This window comes from Sceloporus occidentalis, unplaced genomic scaffold, assembly GCF_023333645.1.
Source record: "Sceloporus occidentalis isolate IW3139 unplaced genomic scaffold, rSceOcc1.0.p SCAF_55, whole genome shotgun sequence".
Lineage (NCBI taxonomy): Eukaryota > Metazoa > Chordata > Lepidosauria > Squamata > Phrynosomatidae > Sceloporus > Sceloporus occidentalis.
The window spans coordinates 5,015,139-5,036,356 of NW_028317035.1; the positions used below are offsets into that span (position 1 = coordinate 5,015,139).

The 21,218-nt window shown below is 38.9% G+C and overlaps 1 protein-coding gene across 1 annotated transcript; it reads right to left on the reverse strand.

Moving 5' to 3' along the window:
- Positions 1–2,416: 2,416 nt before the first annotated feature.
- Positions 2,417–20,891, reverse strand: LOC149287967 (forkhead box protein O6-like). Its single transcript, XM_089492321.1, has 2 exons — positions 20,580–20,891; positions 2,417–3,778 (listed from the first exon to the last, which is right to left on the reverse strand). The coding sequence occupies exons 1-2, from the start codon at positions 20,889–20,891 to the stop codon at positions 2,417–2,419; spliced, it is 1,674 nt and encodes a 557-aa protein (XP_089348447.1).
- Between the last annotated feature and the right edge of the window lie 327 nt (positions 20,892–21,218).

The following is a 21,218-nucleotide window of genomic DNA, read 5'->3' on the forward strand; positions in this document are numbered from 1 at the left end:
AGCAATCAGTGCCTGGACATTCACCACCATTATACAGAGCAGCGTGGTTTTTTTCCAAGCTGATAGAATAGTTATTATGGGAGGAATGTTCAATTGCAGAAGGCATTGCTAAAACGTCAAGATACTACATGGCATGTCCAGGTGCAGTAAGGCACTTTGGGAGTTAGCCTTGTAGCTCCTCCTCTTCCCAAATAGCTACCATCTTCAGGACTGACCTTCCCTTTTTTACTTTCAAAATCTAAAATTATTATTTTTTTTTAATCTGCCATTATCATCCGTTTGCATTTACCACTTTCATAGCCAACATAGTACTGCAGGGCACTCTGAATCATTGCCCATCACCACTACTGTTTTAGTTGTGCAATCGCCACACTTTTATGGAGGCCATAAAAAAGAAATAACAGTCCCTTTATAACACAGAATAAAATGTTCTGAATGAGTAGAAAAACAACAACAGGATACAAATAAAATAAAAATAATTCCAAATATATTTTCTGTATGTACACAATTCTGTATATATTAAATTCTGTTTAAGAAATAAAAAACTTAACATATGTAAACACAAAGACACTTTTAAAGTACCCCACACAATCCCAGTATTTAAACTGTACTAGTTAACATAAAAGGGATTATACTAGATTGTATCTCTCTATCCCCTTCCCAAATATTCCCACACACACATGGGGTCATAACAGACAAAATAATGAGATTTGGGACATAAGATTGTCTGCTCTGTATTTCAATAAATTCTATATTAGGTATTCCCATCTTTGCTCATACACAGTAATAGAAGTATCACAGCTGCAGTACAGAGTACATGGCTACTCCAGCTGGCTTAGTTCATGGTTGGAAATTACCAAAAGAAAAGTTAAACATTTAGTGCTTTGAAAAGTCTTACTATGAAGAAATTACAATGATGTTTTCAAATGGTTATTAATGCGTGAGTTTTCTTTTAAACTGAAAAAAACCAAAACATATTTTGTTCTGACAAAGGGTTGGATAAGAGGATTTAAAGAGTTGAAGGAAGGTCCAAAATCAAATTCATAATTATACTGTGTACTTTGCAGCTGTATTGAGATACTCAGCACCATTATACTACATGTAAAGTTAAATCTGAAAAAAATGCTAGAATGTCATTTAAATGTTGGAGATCTCTTACAAGATATTTGTGCTCTTAAGAACAATGTAGTTTCTTAACATCAATTGTTTTGTTTAAAACATGTATTTTGGTAAATAAATAATTCATAAACGTAGCTATATTTTAGTGAATGTGAACATAGTAACCTCCTTAGCGTTATGTCCACCAGTGATGATGTATAATGGGTTGATTATAGAGTTAAAAGTTAATTCTAAAATTTCTAAAACCATTTTTTCAGCTTATTCCTAAAGTTATCCAATCACTATGTTCAATTATGTCCTATCATTTTGGGAAAGGAATACTCCGATTGTAATAAATGCACTTCTCGTGTGACATATAACTTATGTCTGCCACTTAATTTAAGTATTCTAATAAAAATGGCTTTACTAGATGAACCTTGTTTACACCAATGTCAGTAAGATCAGTTTAAGTGAATTGGAAGGTTGGAAGGTAGGGTGGGGGGGTTCTCTCAATTGTACAGGTTCATGGCATTTAAAAAGGCAACAATCAGCAGAGTTACTTTATAGTAAGGAAAAGGTCTTTAGGATGCATTACTTACAACAGTATTTCTCTCAGGCCAGACATTTAAGAGTCCTTGCCCAAACAAGGTTTATTAATCTAGAATACACTGGAACACTTACGATTTAAGACTCATTCTGGCCTGTTAGAAGTACTTGAACATAGGGATTAGAAGCACTTTGTTAGGTCAATGCGTTCTTTTTGGGTTTTCTAGATAATCATTGAGACCTCTCCAAGGAGTAAGTAGGCAACCCAAGGATATGATACTAAAGAATATGACTATTATTGTATGTATGCAGGGTTTTACATGCACATGTTTTTTCCAACGTCAAATAATCCAGATAATGTTGTCCCTAATCTAACAGAAGGGAGGTTTGATTTTCTGTGTGTTCTACAGGTGTACTACATACATTTCATGGAGTACCTCTTACCACTCTAAGAAAGGTCTCAACAATTTCCATTTGATCTTCTAACCCTTTTGTCTGGCTGGATGAAATGGTGGTTTCACACAAGGAGCTTTATTTAATCCTTTCAATCTACAGACATATCAGTTTTCCCTTTCAACATATGAGACAGTCCATGTAGTTGGCCACTATTACTTATTTTTACCTTCACAAGCTCTAAGTGTTAAACACAACATTTCACCAACCCTAGATTTATACAGCAGCCCATCAGCTAGTCATATAAGCTGAACCTGACTTAGTGTCTTGGGAGATAACCTTTAATTCAGCGCTCGTTAAGACAGTCCTTGGTCCTCATTTATCCCTGTACCCAGCTGTGATTTGCTTGCTGTGCGCTAGCAGCCATGTTAAATCCGCCCTGAGGTGGCAGTGCTGAATCAAAATTGAAGTCCATCTCATCGTTGTCCATGAAGTCGTTGAGAATGATGGACTCCACATCACACTCCAAGGTCCCACTGAACATGTCTAAGTCTAAGTCTGTGGGGAATCTGTCCTGGTTGTACATTTGGGGGTGGTGGTGGTACATGCTTTGATAGGGTCCTTCTAGAAGGTTGCCATGTCCTCCTTGGCTGTTGTAATAGGCAGGATGGGGGGCAGATGCCAAGCCACAGGATTCAGAGGAGTTCACCAATCCATTTGAATTAACTAAGGCACTGTTATTAACAGAGCAGTGGTGGTTGAAATTGGATGGGTGATACAAATTGTGGCTTTTCATTAAGTTACCAGAGTAGGGCACAGTACCAGAGTCACAGCTCCCTAACATGCTAGTGTTCTGTCTGTGGCTACGCTGTAGTCCCACAACAGTCGATAACCCAGGGTCGCCATGTCCCAGGCTGTCTTTATGACCATAGGACATAGCACTGAGGATATCCTGGAGAGAGGAATTCCTGTAGGTGCTGCTTTGCGAGAATGCAGCTTGCTTGTTCTCCTGGATTGTCTGCATGGGCAATCTCCTCATCATACCCATAGCTGGTTGGCTGTATATAGAGCCACAATATGCACCAGATGTGGAGCTCAGAGTTGGACATTTTGAAGAGAAAGAAAAGCCAGGACTGCGCTGGCGAAGGGTTGTTGCTGATGACACACTATACCCATCCTGCAGTTCATCAAGTAAGTTGTCTGAGAGGCCTTCACCCATACCGATACTACCAGTAAGCTCTGCAAGACGCGGAATTTCTACTGAGCAGCGGGCACTAGGTGACAAGGCGCTGGATGGACTTGGATACATAAGAGGTGATGATGGTGTAACCTCATCATCCTCCAAGTCATCTGGCTCATTATTAGCCATGATAGGTGAGAGTCTTCCAGTTATGGCTCCTGTTGCAGGGTTAGCCCTACTATGGAACTCAGCCCATACCTCAAAGTCATCACTGGTATGGGAAGATGGGCTTTCAGACCACTTGGCATGTTGGGAAGAGGGACTTCCCTCACCTGTGCGTTCAGGAGCAGACTGCATTTGCGGCTGTTTCTTTTTACCAGTCTTGCCTTTAATTCGAAGGAACTTCCCACTAGAACTGTCCATAGAAGCTGCTCTCCTCCGTGGAGTCTTCCCCGTCTTTCCTCCTTCCGGGTTCAGCATCCACCAGGAACTCTTCCCTGTTCCTTCATTTTGGACTCGGATAAAACGCGTGTGTAGGGAAAGGTTATGCCTGATTGAGTTCTGGAAAGAAAATAAAAATAGTTATGAGATGATGATAGCTTATTAAAGCTATGACAAATAAATGCAAGATTTAAACCTCAATATTGTAACATGTAATACATGTTTGCATCAAAGTAAAAGAAAAAGCTACAATAATCTTTGAAATGTTATAACCATCATATAAAAAAATAGTGTTCAATTTCACAGAAGAGCCGTTAAACGTATCATTGAAAGTAAGAATACAAAACACAGAAATAGGTATCTACAGGCTTTTTATCTGATGTTGGTATCGCTGTCTGGATCAGAACATGCCAGTAAGACCTATCTGTACCCCGAGAACAACAAGAACTGATTCATTACAGGCATCATATGTACTTTATTAGAGTCATCTTATTTCATTATTGTTTTTTTACACCCAAGTGAATTGAGAAATTCAGCAGAATACTCTATACATTTGGCACTGTGATTTCAATAGGAGTGCTTTCCTGACAGACTGGCTGCTCCTAACAGCTAAACAGGCATCAAACTTGAACAGCGGAGGGGACGGTACACTGCAGAGTCTCTAGCTGGTATTTTATTTGACTTTGAAGAAAGCATATGCAAACTTACAAAATACTTTTTTCAAGACTAGGTTTTTTCATACAATAATGCATTTTTTACCATCTGTTTTTTAAACCATGTTTTATCTTTTCCAAATTTGATGTACCCCACAAATTATACATCATTTTGTTCCGGACAAGTAGGGCCTTAATTTAAGATCATGGATATAACATGTAATAATTGCTAATATATAAAAAACATATACTAAAAAGTTTGATTAAGATGTCTTCTACATACTAGGTATCACTGCTGAACTATAACCCAATTTATGTTTGGCAACATAATATCCCACATACGTATTTGTTTATGTTCCAGATGGCCACATCCACCCGTTACATATTACCCTATATTGGGTGTTTTTTTTTAAATACTACATTAAGGGGGTTGGGGAGGGGAATTAAATTTTTTTTATTATTCTTATTAGTGTAACTAGTGCAATATGAATAAGGATCCCTTTGGGGAACTCTCTTATGTCTTATGTATGTCAGCGTTGTCCCCATATAGATTTCATATTGTTTTATATTTTCATTTTGATCTCTCTGCTGATCACATTCCATAGCCCTGCACTGCCGACAGACCCTCCTGGCAATTCCTACAATATCAACCCGATCGAGCATTTATATTGTAGCAGTGTACCGGCACACGCCATGAGTGTTGTTGCTGGCTTCTACAGACAGTGGAGAGTCTAGGCTGCTGCTGCAAAAAAGTCAGGATGTACAGGTACATCTTAAAAGGTCTCATTGTATCTATTTTAACAAGGTACCTATACATCCGTAAGGGAGAAAAAGTTTAATACGTATTCTTTATTGTTAGAGCCGTATGTGCCAGCGAGCAAGCAAGTATCCACTAAGGCAAGAGTCCAAAGGAACTTAACATTCCAACTCCCAGATATTAATGTACTTTCTGACGTACCAACCCAAACGAGCTTTTTCTTCTCCTGCTGAACTAGCACTGTATAATGGATAGTTATTATAGGGAGAATTCTCACTAATGTAAATATGCCTTAGGCAGGGCTACAAGCTTAGGCCCTCTTGCACCAAAAGCGCCCTGGAGTTGGCTTTTCATAATACAATGTTCAGCTCTCCCATAATTTCTTATTTAGTGAATACATTTCACTGTGTATAATATATACTAGCCAGGTCAGGATTATTAGTTTATCTACAGGTAGTTATTGTATACTGTATAGCATCTTAAACAGTATTTACCATTGCACATGTACAATTGTACATTATAACAGACAGGTGGACTGAGTGGGCAGGACGCACAGGCTAAAATAAGAACAGAATTTGCTTGCAGAATCCAACGGGAAAAATATATTTTTACACTATGCAGGATAGGCTTGTGGTACACATACACACATATATAAATAACAATTCTTGTACAAAGTGCTAAAAGTGGAGAAATTAACAAGGGCATTCTAGTGGTTCATACACTGATTGCTTCAGTTTTACCACTTTGTATCTGAATTGCTCTTTTTTTCACAACCCCAGAGCAACATAATGTGAAATGGTCAAAATAAGCTTAAATATGTGTTGCAGTGAATAGTTAAATCATGGTAGATAAAAATAAATAGTATTTACACTGTGGGTGCTGTTTAATTGTTCATGGCTAATAATACATTTTTTGTTTATTGATGGTGAGTAGCTGTATACATTTTTTGGGATTTTACTTAGTAAAATAGAGTAGTAGTCCTGTGCAAGCAGTGATGAGCCCTTTAAGACTTTTGTGCACTGTGACTGCTCTCTGTTCCGTGCTCCTTCAGCACACTGTTGCGTGTTAGGTCTGTACAGTTCACTGGATGTCACATCACCCCATGATATCTATGCACGCACAGTAAGCACGCCATTTTCAATGCCTGAAGGCTGTAGATTGTAGAAATAAATATAGCAAAGGGCAAAAATAAAAGGGGGAAAACCAGGATATTATTACAAATGGATTGAAGAGAGACATTGCATTTTAGAGCGATACAGGGTTTTATACATCTAGATCTTACACATATGTGTGATCAGGGCCAAACTGGGGACTTAAAACAGCCCTGTCACTTAAAGGCCGGCAGGTCACAGGCTACATTCTTATATTCTTTCAGAGTGCAGCCACATGTATCCACCTGGCGGCAGCATACTGAAAGAAGGTACCTACTGCACAAGCATTGGTAAGGGTAAATGAGCGACGCCATGAGGCACCTGCCCACCAGGCATATACCTGGTTTGCCAGATGGCCAGTCCAGGCCTGTATCTGATGTGTGTTCAGCAACACAATTATATTCTCAATCTTAAACACTACCTTGTATGACAGATGGGGAGGCAGCCTTTTAAAAAGTTGCATGATAATTAAACACTGCCTGATAACTATCATGGTGTGCCAGGGTCCCTGGGGGATGTAGAAGATGGCCTAAGGAGGGCATGCTGTAGCTTGCAATGAAGTAGGCGTTCCATGCACGCCTCCTGCCTGGCCAGTCCCCCAAGGTCTCTACTAAACAGCCACCCAATTCCTACAAAACTAGTTTTGAAAAATAGAAAAAAAATATTTCCTACCACTCTTACATCTTGATTGGATACAAGTGTCTTGTACAATAGGACTAGACACAAATATTTATTCTAAGGAGGAAGGAACAGAATCCAATGAAATAAATTATAAATAAAGTTATTACATGAAACTCAAAAAAACAACAAAAACCTCCCAAAATAATTAAAACTTGACTTTTATTAAAGTTTCCCTAAGAAGCATGCAGTGGGGAGAAGTGCATCTAAATGGTTATTAGAAAAATTTAAAAAATACATGTCTCCATTTTAGCGCAAAGCAAAGACTCATTACATGCTGTGGTCTGATCAGCTATCATTTTACTAAGTTTTGCCAAATGTAATCAATATTTAGTCACCTGACTTAAAAATAGTTGAAATACCAAGTAAAACTGGTTAGAGCATTAGAGAATCAAAGGGAGATTAAAGGGAACAATTTATATCCCCTCATAGAAAGCCCAATGCTACAATGGAGACCTACATTTTTACCTCTGTTTTTCTAATTGCCATTTACATGAACTTCTCCCCACCGTAGGGATATTTTAATAAACATTTTAGGGTTAGGGTGAAAAATGCTGTAAAGTAAGAATGCTTTCAAAATAGACATGTTAATAGCTTATTTTTATCTTTTAACAAAATGCAAAATGATAGAACAGAATATTTGGTGTGACCACCATTTTCTTTCAATCCAAGCCAGACTCAATGATGTTGAGAGTAGGGCTCTTTGGGGGCCATACCATCACTTTCAGGACTCCTTGTTCTTTATGCTGAAGATAGTTCTTTATGAATTTTGTTGTATGCATTCTTCAAAAGAGCTTGGATACAACATCTGGAAACCCCTGTCTGCCTCACCTTGTTAGTAAGTTTGGATGTTCCTCCTACACAGCCTTGCTTCGACCCTTCATATTAAATTGACGATCATTAGCACCTGTTTGGTATGATTTTTTTTTATCATACACCTAACTGTATATCTACAAAATCACTGACTTTGTGCAAGTGTACCTAGAAGAATAAATGCTGTTTTGAAGGCAAAGGGTGGTCACACCAAAATATTGAATTGATTTAGATTTTTCTCCTGTTCACTCCCTTTGCATTTTGTGAAATGATAAAAATGCACTATTAACATTTTTGTAGTTGCACGTTTCACTTATTAGGGTATGGAACACCTCGCCATATTAAGGACACCCTTAAATGAGATAATGGAGAGCAATGTGTATTGTACCATGATACGGAAGATGACGTTAATGATGAAACTATACATTGACAAACTACAATTATGCAGTCTCACTTCTATGTATGATATACCTACACACCATGGTGTGATGTACCTACACACCATGAATGAACATGCTTTCCCTATGATACTGAATATTGAATGTGCTGCCTTCAGTAATACAATCTACATACTTTTAACGAGCATCATGCACTGTACAGTGACGCTAAGCTGCACTATATACAACAGGCTGCAGTGTATAATGATGTATATATATATATATATATACTATATGCTGATACTGTTGCCCAGTATGTGGTTTTCAATATATGAAAAGTTAGCATTCAATACTGTACAGTGATATAACATGGAGTGCAGTACAGAATATACTTCACGATTCTCACAACAATATCATTAAGACAACTAATCTATTTTATAATGTAGAACATATATACAACTGCAATTGTCCGGCTGAGCTGTGCAGTGATATGGAGGTGATATGCTTGTTAACATTATAAATTGGGAGATATAGTTGTAAACGTAATCTACGCATTAATAATAAATGCAGCTGACTGAATACCATTTTTGGTAATAAGAGTAACAGAGACTGCATGCTGCCATCAGAGGCTGCCCTTTCTCTACCCAGCTGTACTGTGGATCTGAGATATACCGGTAAACCATTATATCTCTGTAAGTGTTAACTCATTATAATGATGCAAACATGATACATTGTGATGTTAAGTGTGGCATTAAGCAGAAATGCCAGTGTCAGGTAAGTGCTAAACACTGAGACTGTTAGCCCCGAAACTAAAGCAGAGTACCCCTATATCCAGGAGTAACAGATTATGTCCTCTCTGGCAGTAGTAGATCTTTCGCAACAGCGTGTGGGCACTGCTGGGGCGCTCAGCCACACGACACTTGCAGCGAAGGAAATATATGAGCAAAAAAAAGGGGGTAGTAGAAAGGAAAAGAGTGGAATTTGGAGAATAAGGAGATACACAGAAGGAGTTAAAACGATCATAAAGGAGGCAGAGGCAGCACTGACAAAATTAGACAGAAAAAAATGTGGGCAAAGAGAAATTGGCTCCTAGCTCTTAATAAATAAATAAACACACTACTGGGGGGAGGAGAGGCACCACCATAGAATAACTTAAAGCAGATAATTAGGGGCATGGAAAAGAGAGCGCAATCATACAAACAAAGGACAGAAATCTCTGCAGATTACTTGTGCAAGGCTCCCACGGCTATACAATGGTATAAAGCACAGCTCCTTTAAGTAAAAGCGGGAGCAGGGAATTCCCTCTGTAAGTGTGTGCATGTGTGGGGGGGGAGCACACGCGTCGTCCTGGTTACGGGAGCCCCAGACGGTTACCATGACGCCCGGCGACGGGAGGGTTGGCATGGAAACCTGACAGGGTGTTTGTAGGGACAGAGAAATTGAGACCAGGACATATACTTACTGTATACCGCGCATTACCTTATCTTGTAAAGAGAACATGGGCCTTTTAGGTAACAAGATAATGTTGAATATCTACAATAATCTATTAAACATTCCACTCTTTGTAACTATGTGCTGCACTGTGTAATGATATTAACTATCTAAACACTGATATTAAACGTGTGCTGCATAATGGTTGGTAACAAAAATAAACAACCTATACTATTTTGATATATATGTATATTTTCAGTTGAAATTGTGTTTTGCCATAATTACGATTCATTCAGTGGATGAGTTTGCTGCTGATACACCATCCATTCAGAAATGCTTATAGAGAACCACAAGTGTGAGGGATTCGCTTTGCACTGAACCTGTCATGGTGGCATGTTTCAAGCATAAAATTAAATCTATACTAGTGCTATACACCGGATTAACAAATGTATAGCTTGAAAAATATGTTAAAACAAATTAAGCCATTATGGAACTATCTTAGTTGCTAGAACTTCCCTGTCACTGAAACAACCCCCACACTACCTCTCACCATTATCTGCTCCTTACGTTTGTCCTCACCCCATTCCCTCAAGAGCCTCTCCACCTAATGTATCGGTTTGTCTTATTCTTTCAATTCTAGTCCTGTCATACCCATTGAATATATGTATTCTGAGAGGCGCTGCATAAATTGTTGGCGGTATATAAAAAAAATAATAGTAATAAAAATAAAAACGACAAATGTGTCCACTGGTATGGTTTCATTATGTTCTCTGTAGTGAAGGCAACAAACCAGAATGCATCATGAATGCACCAGTTTTGGGGAATATTTGTTTTTATCTATTCATATGCTAGCAATGTTGATAGACACTTAATATACACTTAAAAATTAAATATACTTCCATAATGTTGAAGATGAGGACTCAATCAGGATCATCTTCTATAATGAAAACTGCTTCTGAATTCAATTCTTGTAAGGTTTAGCTTGCCCAGTAAAGTAGTATGATGAGAACTTCAGTAGCTAGAATGGCAGAGGCTCTTTATCCCTCATCAGAAATAGTGCTCACAAGCTTACAAAATACATTTAAAATCCTCATACTAACATAGAAAGCCCTCCATGGTACTGCTCCCCCGTACATTTCTGCCCTCATAACAAAATACTTTCTTAATTGATCATTATGTTCTTCTCATGGACTAAAGCTCTCCTCCTCCCTTAGCACCACTCACTTTAAATATACTTCCATAATGTTGAAGATGAGGACTCAATCAGGATCATCTTCTATAATGAAAACTGCTTCTGAATTCAATTCTTGTAAGGTTTAGCTTGCCCAGTAAAGTAGTATGATGAGAACTGCAGTAGCTAGAATGGCAGAGGCTCTTTATCCCTCATCAGAATTTGTATACTGTCACTTGCTACTTGCTAGTGGATACATGGAAGTGTAATTTCTGTATGCATACCAACACTGTAGTTCTGCATATTGATGAGGGGTATCTAAGGGATAATAATAACACATTTTAATGAGAATCTGAGGCGCAGTGGTCTGTTGTGACTGGTAAATTACAGACCAGGAAAGGCAAATTCAGATGCCAAGGTGACCCCTGCCTGAGATAGATCATTTTGACGATCATGGTATCTGTGGGCCAGAAATATGAGTAAACACTACTTGAAGCTAAAGTAAGGGCTATTTAGTATGCCACCTCTAGCAGTCGGGAAGGATCTGTGTTACAAAATTAAGTTTCTTTGGTGTACAGTCAAATATGGTCACATCGTGCATCATGCCAGGGGGGGGCAATGTCCCTGAACACATTCTTAGTTAGTAGGACTGTCTAGCTGAGGGACAGGTCTTCTACCTCTGTTTTTAAAATCTAATTTATTAACATGTAACTTATTAAACATGGGTATTATGTGAGAAATATGTAAGATAGTCATGCTGTAAATATGGTGCGCCATAAGCTGCAGGTTAGAATCTTCAGCTTTGGAACTATCACACCTTTTGTCCTTTTGTAGTGCTTTCCATTATATCTGTATGTATACCCAGTATCAGTATACAGTAACAAGAGTTAAATGTCATTATTAACAACCATAGACTCTGTCTTTCTCTCCAATCTTATACTGAGGGGATATTCCGTATCCTGGTGTACATTGCAAAAAACAAAAGTGTTATATGTCTGCTGCTTTTATCTAAAAAACATTTCAAATGAATTACAAATGAAGCCACAAAAATCCTAGTTACCTCCTTTATATCCACTGCCACGACTATTGCAGCACCCTTCTGGTTGGTATTCCTCTCTCACAACCCTCTCCTATGCAAGCTATCCAAAAATACTGCTCACAAGCTTACAAAATACATTTAAAATCCTCATACTAACATAGAAAGCCCTCCATGGTACTGCTCCCCCGTACATTTCTGCCCTCATAACAAAATACTTTCTTAATTGATCATTATGTTCTTCTCATGGACTAAAGCTCTCCTCCTCCCTTAGCACCACTCACTTTGAAACTCACTTTGGAACTCTAACCCCCAACTTTTACTCTCCCTCTCAGTATTCAAGTGAGGCCTCAAAACCCACAAAACAATATTTTTTGCTAGAACCTCCTTATCTTCCATGCCACTAATACAACACCCATATTCATCTATGGCACTATCTCTCCCTATTTCAACCTTGTGTCTTTCTACACCCCTCTAGATTGTAAGCTTGCGAGCAGGGCCGTGTTTACCTAATGTATCAGTTTGTTATACCCCTTGACTGTACGTAAGATAAGAAGAATTTTTCTGTAATGTTTAAAAAATAAAGATTCCTCAGCTGCATACTTTCCGCAAAGTATCTCACATATTTATTCCAAGAACATGGAGTAAAAACGGTGGTGCTTCAGGCTTAAAGATGGCCCTGTTCAGGCTGTATTGTGTAGATACCAGCATTATTTCATTAAGCTGTGTTGACTGTAAATCTGTAAATTGATACTGTAAATCTGTAAATTGATACTCAACAGTACTATATTGCGTATTATGTTCAGCTATACTGTCCCAGGTCTAAAACGCTCACTCCTTTTATGGTGCTGTAATAAAAATGATGTAGGCAGCATGAGAAATATGTGCGGGGAGCGTCAGCTCTCCTCATGTGACCTCGAGTTTCTGAAGACACTTGGAGAGAGGGATCAATACAAAGCAGACAGAGAGAAAGAGAAAACTTCTACATATATCTCTTCCCTGTAACTCCTCATATCTCTCCAAATGTCTTCCTATAAGCTCAATGCACCCTCTTCTTTATAGTGTATGCTATACATACACTCTCTTTATATAACATTATATATAATATATAACATTTCCCTTGTGTATACCCTATTCCATATGTCAGTGGTTTATACGTCCTTTGTGTCAAGCAGAGTTCGTCGGAAAGTTGTATAGTATCCGTAGCTGCAAGTGTTACTTGTTTGAATATAAGTGGGAGTGGGTTTTACATGAGGTTCATTTGAGGACAGAACTTGACTTCCTGGTGTAGGGGGGGGGGGTTATGATGAAATCCCTGTAGTTCCAGAACATTAGAGGAAGTAGGGGGTCAAACCAGGACTAAAAGTAGGAGAGAATGAGAGCAGGAGATTGGTTAGAATGATAGTAAAAAAACTTGTTAGGAAAAGAAAGGTAAAAAGCCAAGACAGAATATGGCAGAAACTGGGGAAAGAAATGAGAAACTGAGTACATGAGATTGGGTGAGAGATTGAGAAGGGGGTTGGGATGTCTGGCTGGAGAAACAGCAGGAATTAAGATTGGAGAGAGCAAACTGGAGTGAGTACAATTGCAGGGTGGGGGCAGGCGAGAGGAGATACTAGAGGTAATACAGTGTGCAACTCTGCCTGTGTATTACAGCATCCACACTAAGGGACCAATTATGGCAGAACACTTTCACTGTCTTTGTGACCTCTTCTCCACTCTTTACTTTCTCTTATAGTTTTACCTGCTCCCTGTGCTATATGCCATTCTTTTGTGTTTTAAAATAAATCACGTACTATACAGATATCATATTAATACCTACGTATCTTTTCTATCTGCAAGGATTCTATTATGATTCAACATCATGTAAATATACACACTTTTTTTTTCTAAAAATATACTCGGACATTCTTTGGTTAAAGATATCATAGCTTATTGCCATTATGTGTATGTCAGTAAAAGGGTTAAAAAGGTCAGGCGGCAGGACTTGCAGAGTTAACTGTAGGTGCTGCTACCCAGAGACCTGTTTCCTTGGACACAACCCACCTCTCCTAATGATGCAATGTTACAGCATGCCTTTCCCGAGGGAGCCAGGCATCCACGCTGCCACACTCTGCAGGGACACCAGGTCCCAGTGGGCATGTATGGGGGATTTCATGCATTATTATCTTAACAATGGTATAGATAGCTCTAGTCCTTAAGTATCCCATATTCTTCTTCAATGCAATAAATAAGTTACACAAATCTGCATCTTACATGTACCACTGCATCAATGCTGCCCAGCTGCAGAGCATCAGCAGGTAATGGACCACGTCCCTTCCCTATTCTCCTATGCTTCTTTTAGGATAATTGTCACACTATACAATCTCATGTTTCATTCAACAATAAATTCACATATTTCAACACTGGAATTCCCTTTTAATACAAAGAAGGTTTTCTTAAATAAGGCACCCAAGTTAACACTGCAGGTAACCTTTTGTAGAAATCATATAATAACAGATTTGAAACTCTCCCTTTCTAGCAAGCATGTAGATCATCAATTTGGGGTATGAGTGTGGGAAAGTGGCATTGTTTCCAATGCAGAAATGATTTCTGCATATTGACTGATAATGGATGCAGAAATCAGACACAAAGCAAACTTAGAGGTAACTAATGTGAGAGTTACAGTTTCAACTGACCAACTTTATTATGCATTATGAAGGGCTTACCTAAGTGAGCATCTCCTGCAAGATGAGCCAATTTTTTTATGTATATTTAAGTTGAGGAGGTTTATTAAGAGTTCTCACTGATTTATGTATACATTAGTTAGAGCCATACTACCCTTTCCTGTAAGGTCATTTCATAATCTACCTTCTAGCATTTTGATCCCATCTCAAAAACAAGCAACAGACAAGTGCCTAATTAGAATCCTAAAATTAGTTCCATAGTTCAGCGCTCATGAACTTTCAATATGTAGCACCTTTGGTATAAAACTATACATGTCCAAATTTAGTAGGTCCAAGGTTTGAATACAACTGATGTATGTCATGTGTAGCGGACAGACGTAGAAATCTGTCTTCACAAGAGTTATTTTGGATTGGCCTGGGCCCAGAACTACAATAGGTGGCTGCCCTGACCCTGTTCAGTGTTGCATATTTGACAGATAGCAATAGTATGACACGCCTGTCTAACAGGTGAAACCAGCAAAGCTGGATCTGAATAATTTGATTCCAGAACCTAAAAACAAGCCCTGGGACTACTGCACAGAAATGAGAGAACTTAAGGGAATAAAGGATAGAAATAGGCAAGAGCTGGCCCATGTGGTCAAATCCAACAGAGTAGCTACTGGATCTCAAATTGCTGAAAAAGTTAATGCTGGTTCTGATATAAAGGTGTCAGAACACACAGTGCATTGCAGTTTGTTGTATATGGGGTGCAGACCAGTCAGGGTGCCCATGCTGACCACTGTCCACTGCTGAAAGCCCCTACAATGGGCACGTGAGCATAAGAACTGGACCACGGAGCAATTGAAGAAGGTGGCCTGGTCTGACGATTTTGTTTTTTTTTTTACTTTTACATCATGTGGATGGCCAGGATGCATCCATGGAGGCCCCACCTCGCAACTTACAAGTCTTAAAGTACCTGCTGCTTAGGTCTTGGTGCCAGATACCACAGCACACTTTTCAGAGGTCTAGTGGAGTCCATGCCTCAACCTCATTAAACACCTTTGGGATGAACTGTAACGGAGATTGCAAGCCAGACCTCGTCCTACATCAGTGCCTGACTTCACAAATGCTCTACTGGATGAATGGGCAAAACATCCCACACAAACGCTTCAAAATCGTGTGGACAGCCTTCCAAGAGTGGAAGCTGCAAAGGGGTGAACAGCTACATATTAATGTCTATGTATTTAGAATCCAATGTCATCAAAGTCTGTGTCATGTGTCCCAATGCTTTTGTCCGTATAGTGTATATAGATATATATCATACACCAGTAATTCAAAGTAAATGAATAATACATAAAAAAATTCACATAAAAAATGAATTTAATATTTTTTTATTACTGGTGAGTGCTTCAAATTATTGGTGGATATTTTGATCATGTGTACTGGACATTTAAAGCAGGAGTGCTGTGAATATATATATATATATGTTTGTGCAGAGCTAAATGACATACATTAATATTTATACTAAGCAAGCGATTACTGTCACATAACCAATATTTATATTAATATATACACTGAATTACAGGTAAAAAAAAATTGCAATGTAATTGGACTATGGGATGGGAGGGTGCTTTTCAGATCAATAAAAGTTGTAACTGCTAAATAGAAAAGGCTCTAAGCTTCTATGGGCTGGTGTGCTAAGGTTATAACAGGCTAGCAATTGTAGAACAACCTTAAGACCTACAGTCAACTGGAGGACAAGTTTCTGGGGACAGAATATTGCATGCGCTCCTACATGAAAATTTTTTTATATACTTTTGAGACTTAAGCATACTGTTATTTATTGTTATGTACTGGTATCCTTTTCATTAGTGTTCTGTATTTACTTATTTGTGTTTGTAGATCATTTTTCAAGTAATGTACATTCCATTTATCTTGGATTTGGCAGGATTGTCTGGATTTGGAAATAGTCCACCACAGACGCCTTTCCAACTATTGAGAGCACCCACTTAAAGCAGCACATGTTGCGTACTGGCAAGCTCACCGCCTGGCTTGCACACAGTGCACTTACACCATCTCCATTGCACACTGCCATCTCCCTTGCACACCATACTGCAAGCTTCCTAAAGACTAACGATACAAGTATGACTAAGACAAGGTTTAGTTTACCTGTATTCATGTATATAATCTTGGACAAAATATTTTGTTGCACACATTTTTTGACCATCGGGTATTTTATGAATTAGTAATGTCAGGCAACTTGCCCACGGTTATGCAGAAAGTTGAGTTTTGGCTGTTCTTACTGTTTAAGACAAATGCAGGATGCCAGAACGTGCAGATTTATATCATTCTGGACTTAATATTTTAGCCAGGCAAAGTATGAATGCAACATTTTTTCTCCTCTCTACCATATATCTTCACGTCCTACCACAAATCTCTCTTCCCTGTGAATATTCCATTTTAGCAGAGACACAAAGAATTTTGGGATTTCACCACAGGTGCCTCATTTTCCTTCAATTACTCAGCTGGCCTCCTCTGAATGGCACGTCACCTCTCTGCCAGGCCCTGACACCAATTATTGTATCATGCCGCACACGACGAATGTGGAGGGTAGGGGGTGGGGGAGGCAGACATTCATTTAGTAAAAATTAAAGGGGGACTACAATGTGTGAGTTCCATAACGGGCCATGTTTTCTCTCGGAGAAATAACAACATGTGAGAGATGAAAGATTGGCCCTGTGCTTCCGAGATACATAATGACATACAGGGAAAATAACTGACATAGGAAACCAGCCTGTTTCTCACTGTATTCTACATATAGGAGAGGCCAATGGTGTGCACAGGTTTGTATATACTATACTGTGGAGGGGCTGCAATTGGTTATTATGCATTTGCCCCTCCCCCAGATATTTTGTTTGCAGGAGATGTGTTCGCCAGAACACATCTCCCCTTACGTGCAAGTGCTTCCCATTCAGCGCTAACCTGCCACTGATTGGCTTATGCATTCTTCTTTATGGAATTCTTTGGGAATATTTGTGTAATCATGCAAAATGGAGAAATTAGTTATAGTTATGAGAAAAACTATCTCTCCTCTGCCATACAATCTAACATCTATATTATAATGGGGAGGATGGATTTAATAAGGATTTTTTTTAATTCCTGGGAGAGACACAGAAACATGTACAACAGTTAGGATGTCACCCAGTGTTTCGTTTCTAGTGCCTGTCCCTCCCTGCAGAACAGTGCTTTCTCCCTTGGGGTTAAGAAGAAAACCATAGAATTGGAACCTTTCTTACAACTTTTAGTTGACAAAAAAGGACTATCCCCTACGGGGAAGAAACATGTGGGACCTTTCGCAAAACACTGAGTTTTTGTCTTTTCTCCAGTGACAATGTAACACATGACGTTACACCGCATAGTTGTTTCTGCACCCTACAAAGTTACTCTGACATATGGTATGTGCAATTTGTTTCTCTTGCCACAAAGTTATTCAGAGACACTATGTTCCATAATGGGTTAAAAGTTGAAAGCTGCGTGGAAGGCATAATAAAAGACAGAGTTGTCCCTACATAAACCCAAAACTAACCTCATACTGTCCTCCTGTGACCCGTGATAATGAGTGCTGTTCTGTAAAAGGATGACAAATACGCAAACTGATAATAGAGGACCGGTATTGTATATAATGTCTGAGTACGAAGAATGAATACTACCTTTTATAATGGTCATGCTTTGGAAATGAAAATATATATAGCAATGAGTGTACAGCAAAACACTGTAAAATTGTTATGAGTTACTAGACTTGAACCCTGACAATGAAACTATATGATAATGCTAATAAGGCTTATTGTGCCTATCATTTAAACACTGCACAGATATAAATACTCAGTATATCTAATTATTAATAATGGAAGACCCTTCTGTGTTAGGGGTATTTCTATACACAATTAAGGAATGGTTGACGCTGCCACTTAAGGAATGGTTGACGCTAATTCTCTATACTGGAATCTGTCTGAAATAAGCTGGTTAAAGAATATTATCCAGCATTAAATCCCAGGAAGGTTGATCTGCTTAGCAGTGATAGACTCGCGTGCACTCTGTCGCCTGGCATGGTGGAAAGGTCCCAGACTATGCTCCAATAATATTTCCGTCTTGTGCCAATCTTCAGTGAGGTTACATTACCGCTTTGCAGTAAGAGGGACAGACAATGGTTATAGCTCTTTCCTATGTGAATCTCTTTGAAGGGCAATCACCATGCACCCACTTCCTTCTAAACTGTACCCCATGTCAGCTTTAAGGTGAGAGAAAGACTAAATACATACATCTCATCCTCAGGCATGTCGCCTCTGCATCTTGGCCACCATCCAATACAAAACCCGACTGTATACAAATCTCTATGACCCTTGACAGGCAGACAACACCTATAACCCTGTCCTCCTGTAGCCCTAATCTATATTTAAAGGTCATGCTCTGTTCACCTCTCTACTAGAATCCAGGTGTCATACTCTGTCACTCTGCACAAGGAGGTACAGCTTGTATTCCCCATAGGTGTAACCCTGAGATTTGCGGTCAGAATCCATGCGTATTAATCTTTTATGCCAGTATCTCTGTCACCCTCCATAACAGAGACAAATTTGGGCTCCTTTCACTCCCTTTTACAGCGACACCTACAAACAACAAGATCCATTCCCATGGTTTTACTCCATCTGTTCCTCTGCTGTACTGAATGAGAAGGGATAATATTCATGGCCCACTTTCATTTGATGTCACCCTGCATTGAATGAAAGGTACAACAGACATGCCCCCTACATATAGCTGCATTCAGTCTTTCTCTGTGTGTTGCAGAATCACAGACTCCTATGGGTTACAAGTCTCTCCCCCTTCTCTTCACCACTATAAAGCTGCATCGCTTAACAGCTGAGACACTTCACTAGGTAATGCAGCGTAAAGAGTGAGTGAAGGGGGAGAGGAAATAAAGAGTAAGACAGAAGGGAAGGGTGACAGACAGAAATAAAGAAAGGGTGTGGGAGAAGAGCAAAAGAGTGGGATGTTTTAAACTCGCACTATTTAGTAGAATTGCTGAAAAGCCAATGCAAGATACCGTTGACTCCCTAGAGAAAAATGCTGCTAAACTTAAAGCTCACTGCTCAATAAATTTGACTGTAGACAGCCATATATCAAGGCCCCAAAATAATTGTTTGAATTATTTAACGGGGAATTGTTTTATAAAACAGATGCAACTTGTGGAAGGTTACATTGCTTCTTTCTCATGAAACATATTCCTTAGATCATGGAGAAGGACAATGAACACAAGCTTGACATACACACATTATTTAATTTGTACATGCATTGCATGTATAAATGTAAATGCTGCTGTCTAATCTGTTTTATTTAAAATGCTGTATGGTACTGTAACAATATATATTTACTTAATATATGGGGAACAGAGAAGGTTATGCTAAAGGGTGTAGCACGAGCTTCCCAATAGCTACATAAAATGAAATGCAGCTATATAACCAATAATATACATTTGGCTATATACATTTAGCTGAACTTTGCAAATAGTGTCAGACCCTTTTCGGTAGGCTTGTAACAGTATCATTAATGGATGTGGGATTTGGGTATACACAATGTACTTATTCACAGAAATGGAGAATGTGGTCCATATACAGCTGGGTCTCACCAAACACCACAATTGAGCACTTATTCAGTTTAAATCTAGCGATGGTGTAAGAAAATGTCACAAAGGTAGTCACTTGTGTATTACACAAAATCTTGTGTCAAGTAATGGGGGTGACCATTATCTTCCACATGGCTTTTTTTCAAAGTTAGAGCGTATTCAATACTGTATTGACCCTTGCTTTGGCAACAAACATTTGTATATATGCATTACGCATACAAATTAATTTAAATGTAAAGAACTCAGTCAGGGAAGGACAAATGTAGAACGTAGGAGCCAGCTTGATTTTGCTGTACGAGACCGCTAGGAATATATCGACAGGTATCAATATAAAATGGCAAGTAAACTTATGAACAATGGTATGCACTGTACTGCACTGCACTGTAGATGAAGCACTTCCAACTCTGCATTAAACTTCCTCCCCAGCACATTATCTGTTATGTTGTAAGTATGAACAACCTTCCTCCAGTAAGTGTCCTAATAACAATGGAAATTATGGAATGGCTTTATGGATTACAAACAGAGTCCTCACCTTCCAACCTGCAGAGCTGTTGCTGTCACCCTTATCTTTGAAATACGGGACAAATCGGACCATCCAGTCATAAATTTGGGACAGGGTAAGGCGCCTCTCCGGAGAACTCTCTATGGCCTTGGTTATGAGGTCAGCATAAGATAAGTTACCCCAGGCATTCCTGCGTGAACTTTTTGCTTTCCTCATCTGACTGGGGTCCAGACCATGAGGTGGCAAAGGCATATCCGAGGAAGGGTCAGGGAGAGGAGGCCAGGTGCAGGAACGGGGGCGACCCTGTGGCTCCACATCCGACTCAGCTTCCAACTTCTCCATTACTATGGGTCCCAAAAACAGCCTTCTCTTTTCATTCAAGATTTAAAAAGGGTCAAAACATTAAATCCTCATTTGGATCAAAATATAGATAAAAATGGAATAGCCTAAGAATAAAAAGTGCAGTCAAATAAAATGAACTCTCTGGCGGAAACTGCAAATATTCTTCTATGTAATGGTTTTGAAAATCCGCTTTATATTAATAAAAAAATATTTGTTGGGCAAGGGGTATGGAATATTTCCACAATATATTTAATAGTTGAATAGACACCTTTTACTAATTCATCAAAGAGTAATTATTTGGAAAGATACAATTTGTATCAACACACC

Coding starts and splice junctions, on each gene's coding strand:
- LOC149287967 (XM_089492321.1), bottom strand. CDS start 20,891: ATGGAGAAGTTGGAAGCTGAGTCGGATGTGGAGCCACAGGGTCGCCCC. Junction 3,779..20,579: donor ACAGCTCTGCAGGTTGGAAG/GTGAGGACTCTG, acceptor TTTTCTTTCCAG/AACTCAATCAGGCATAACCT.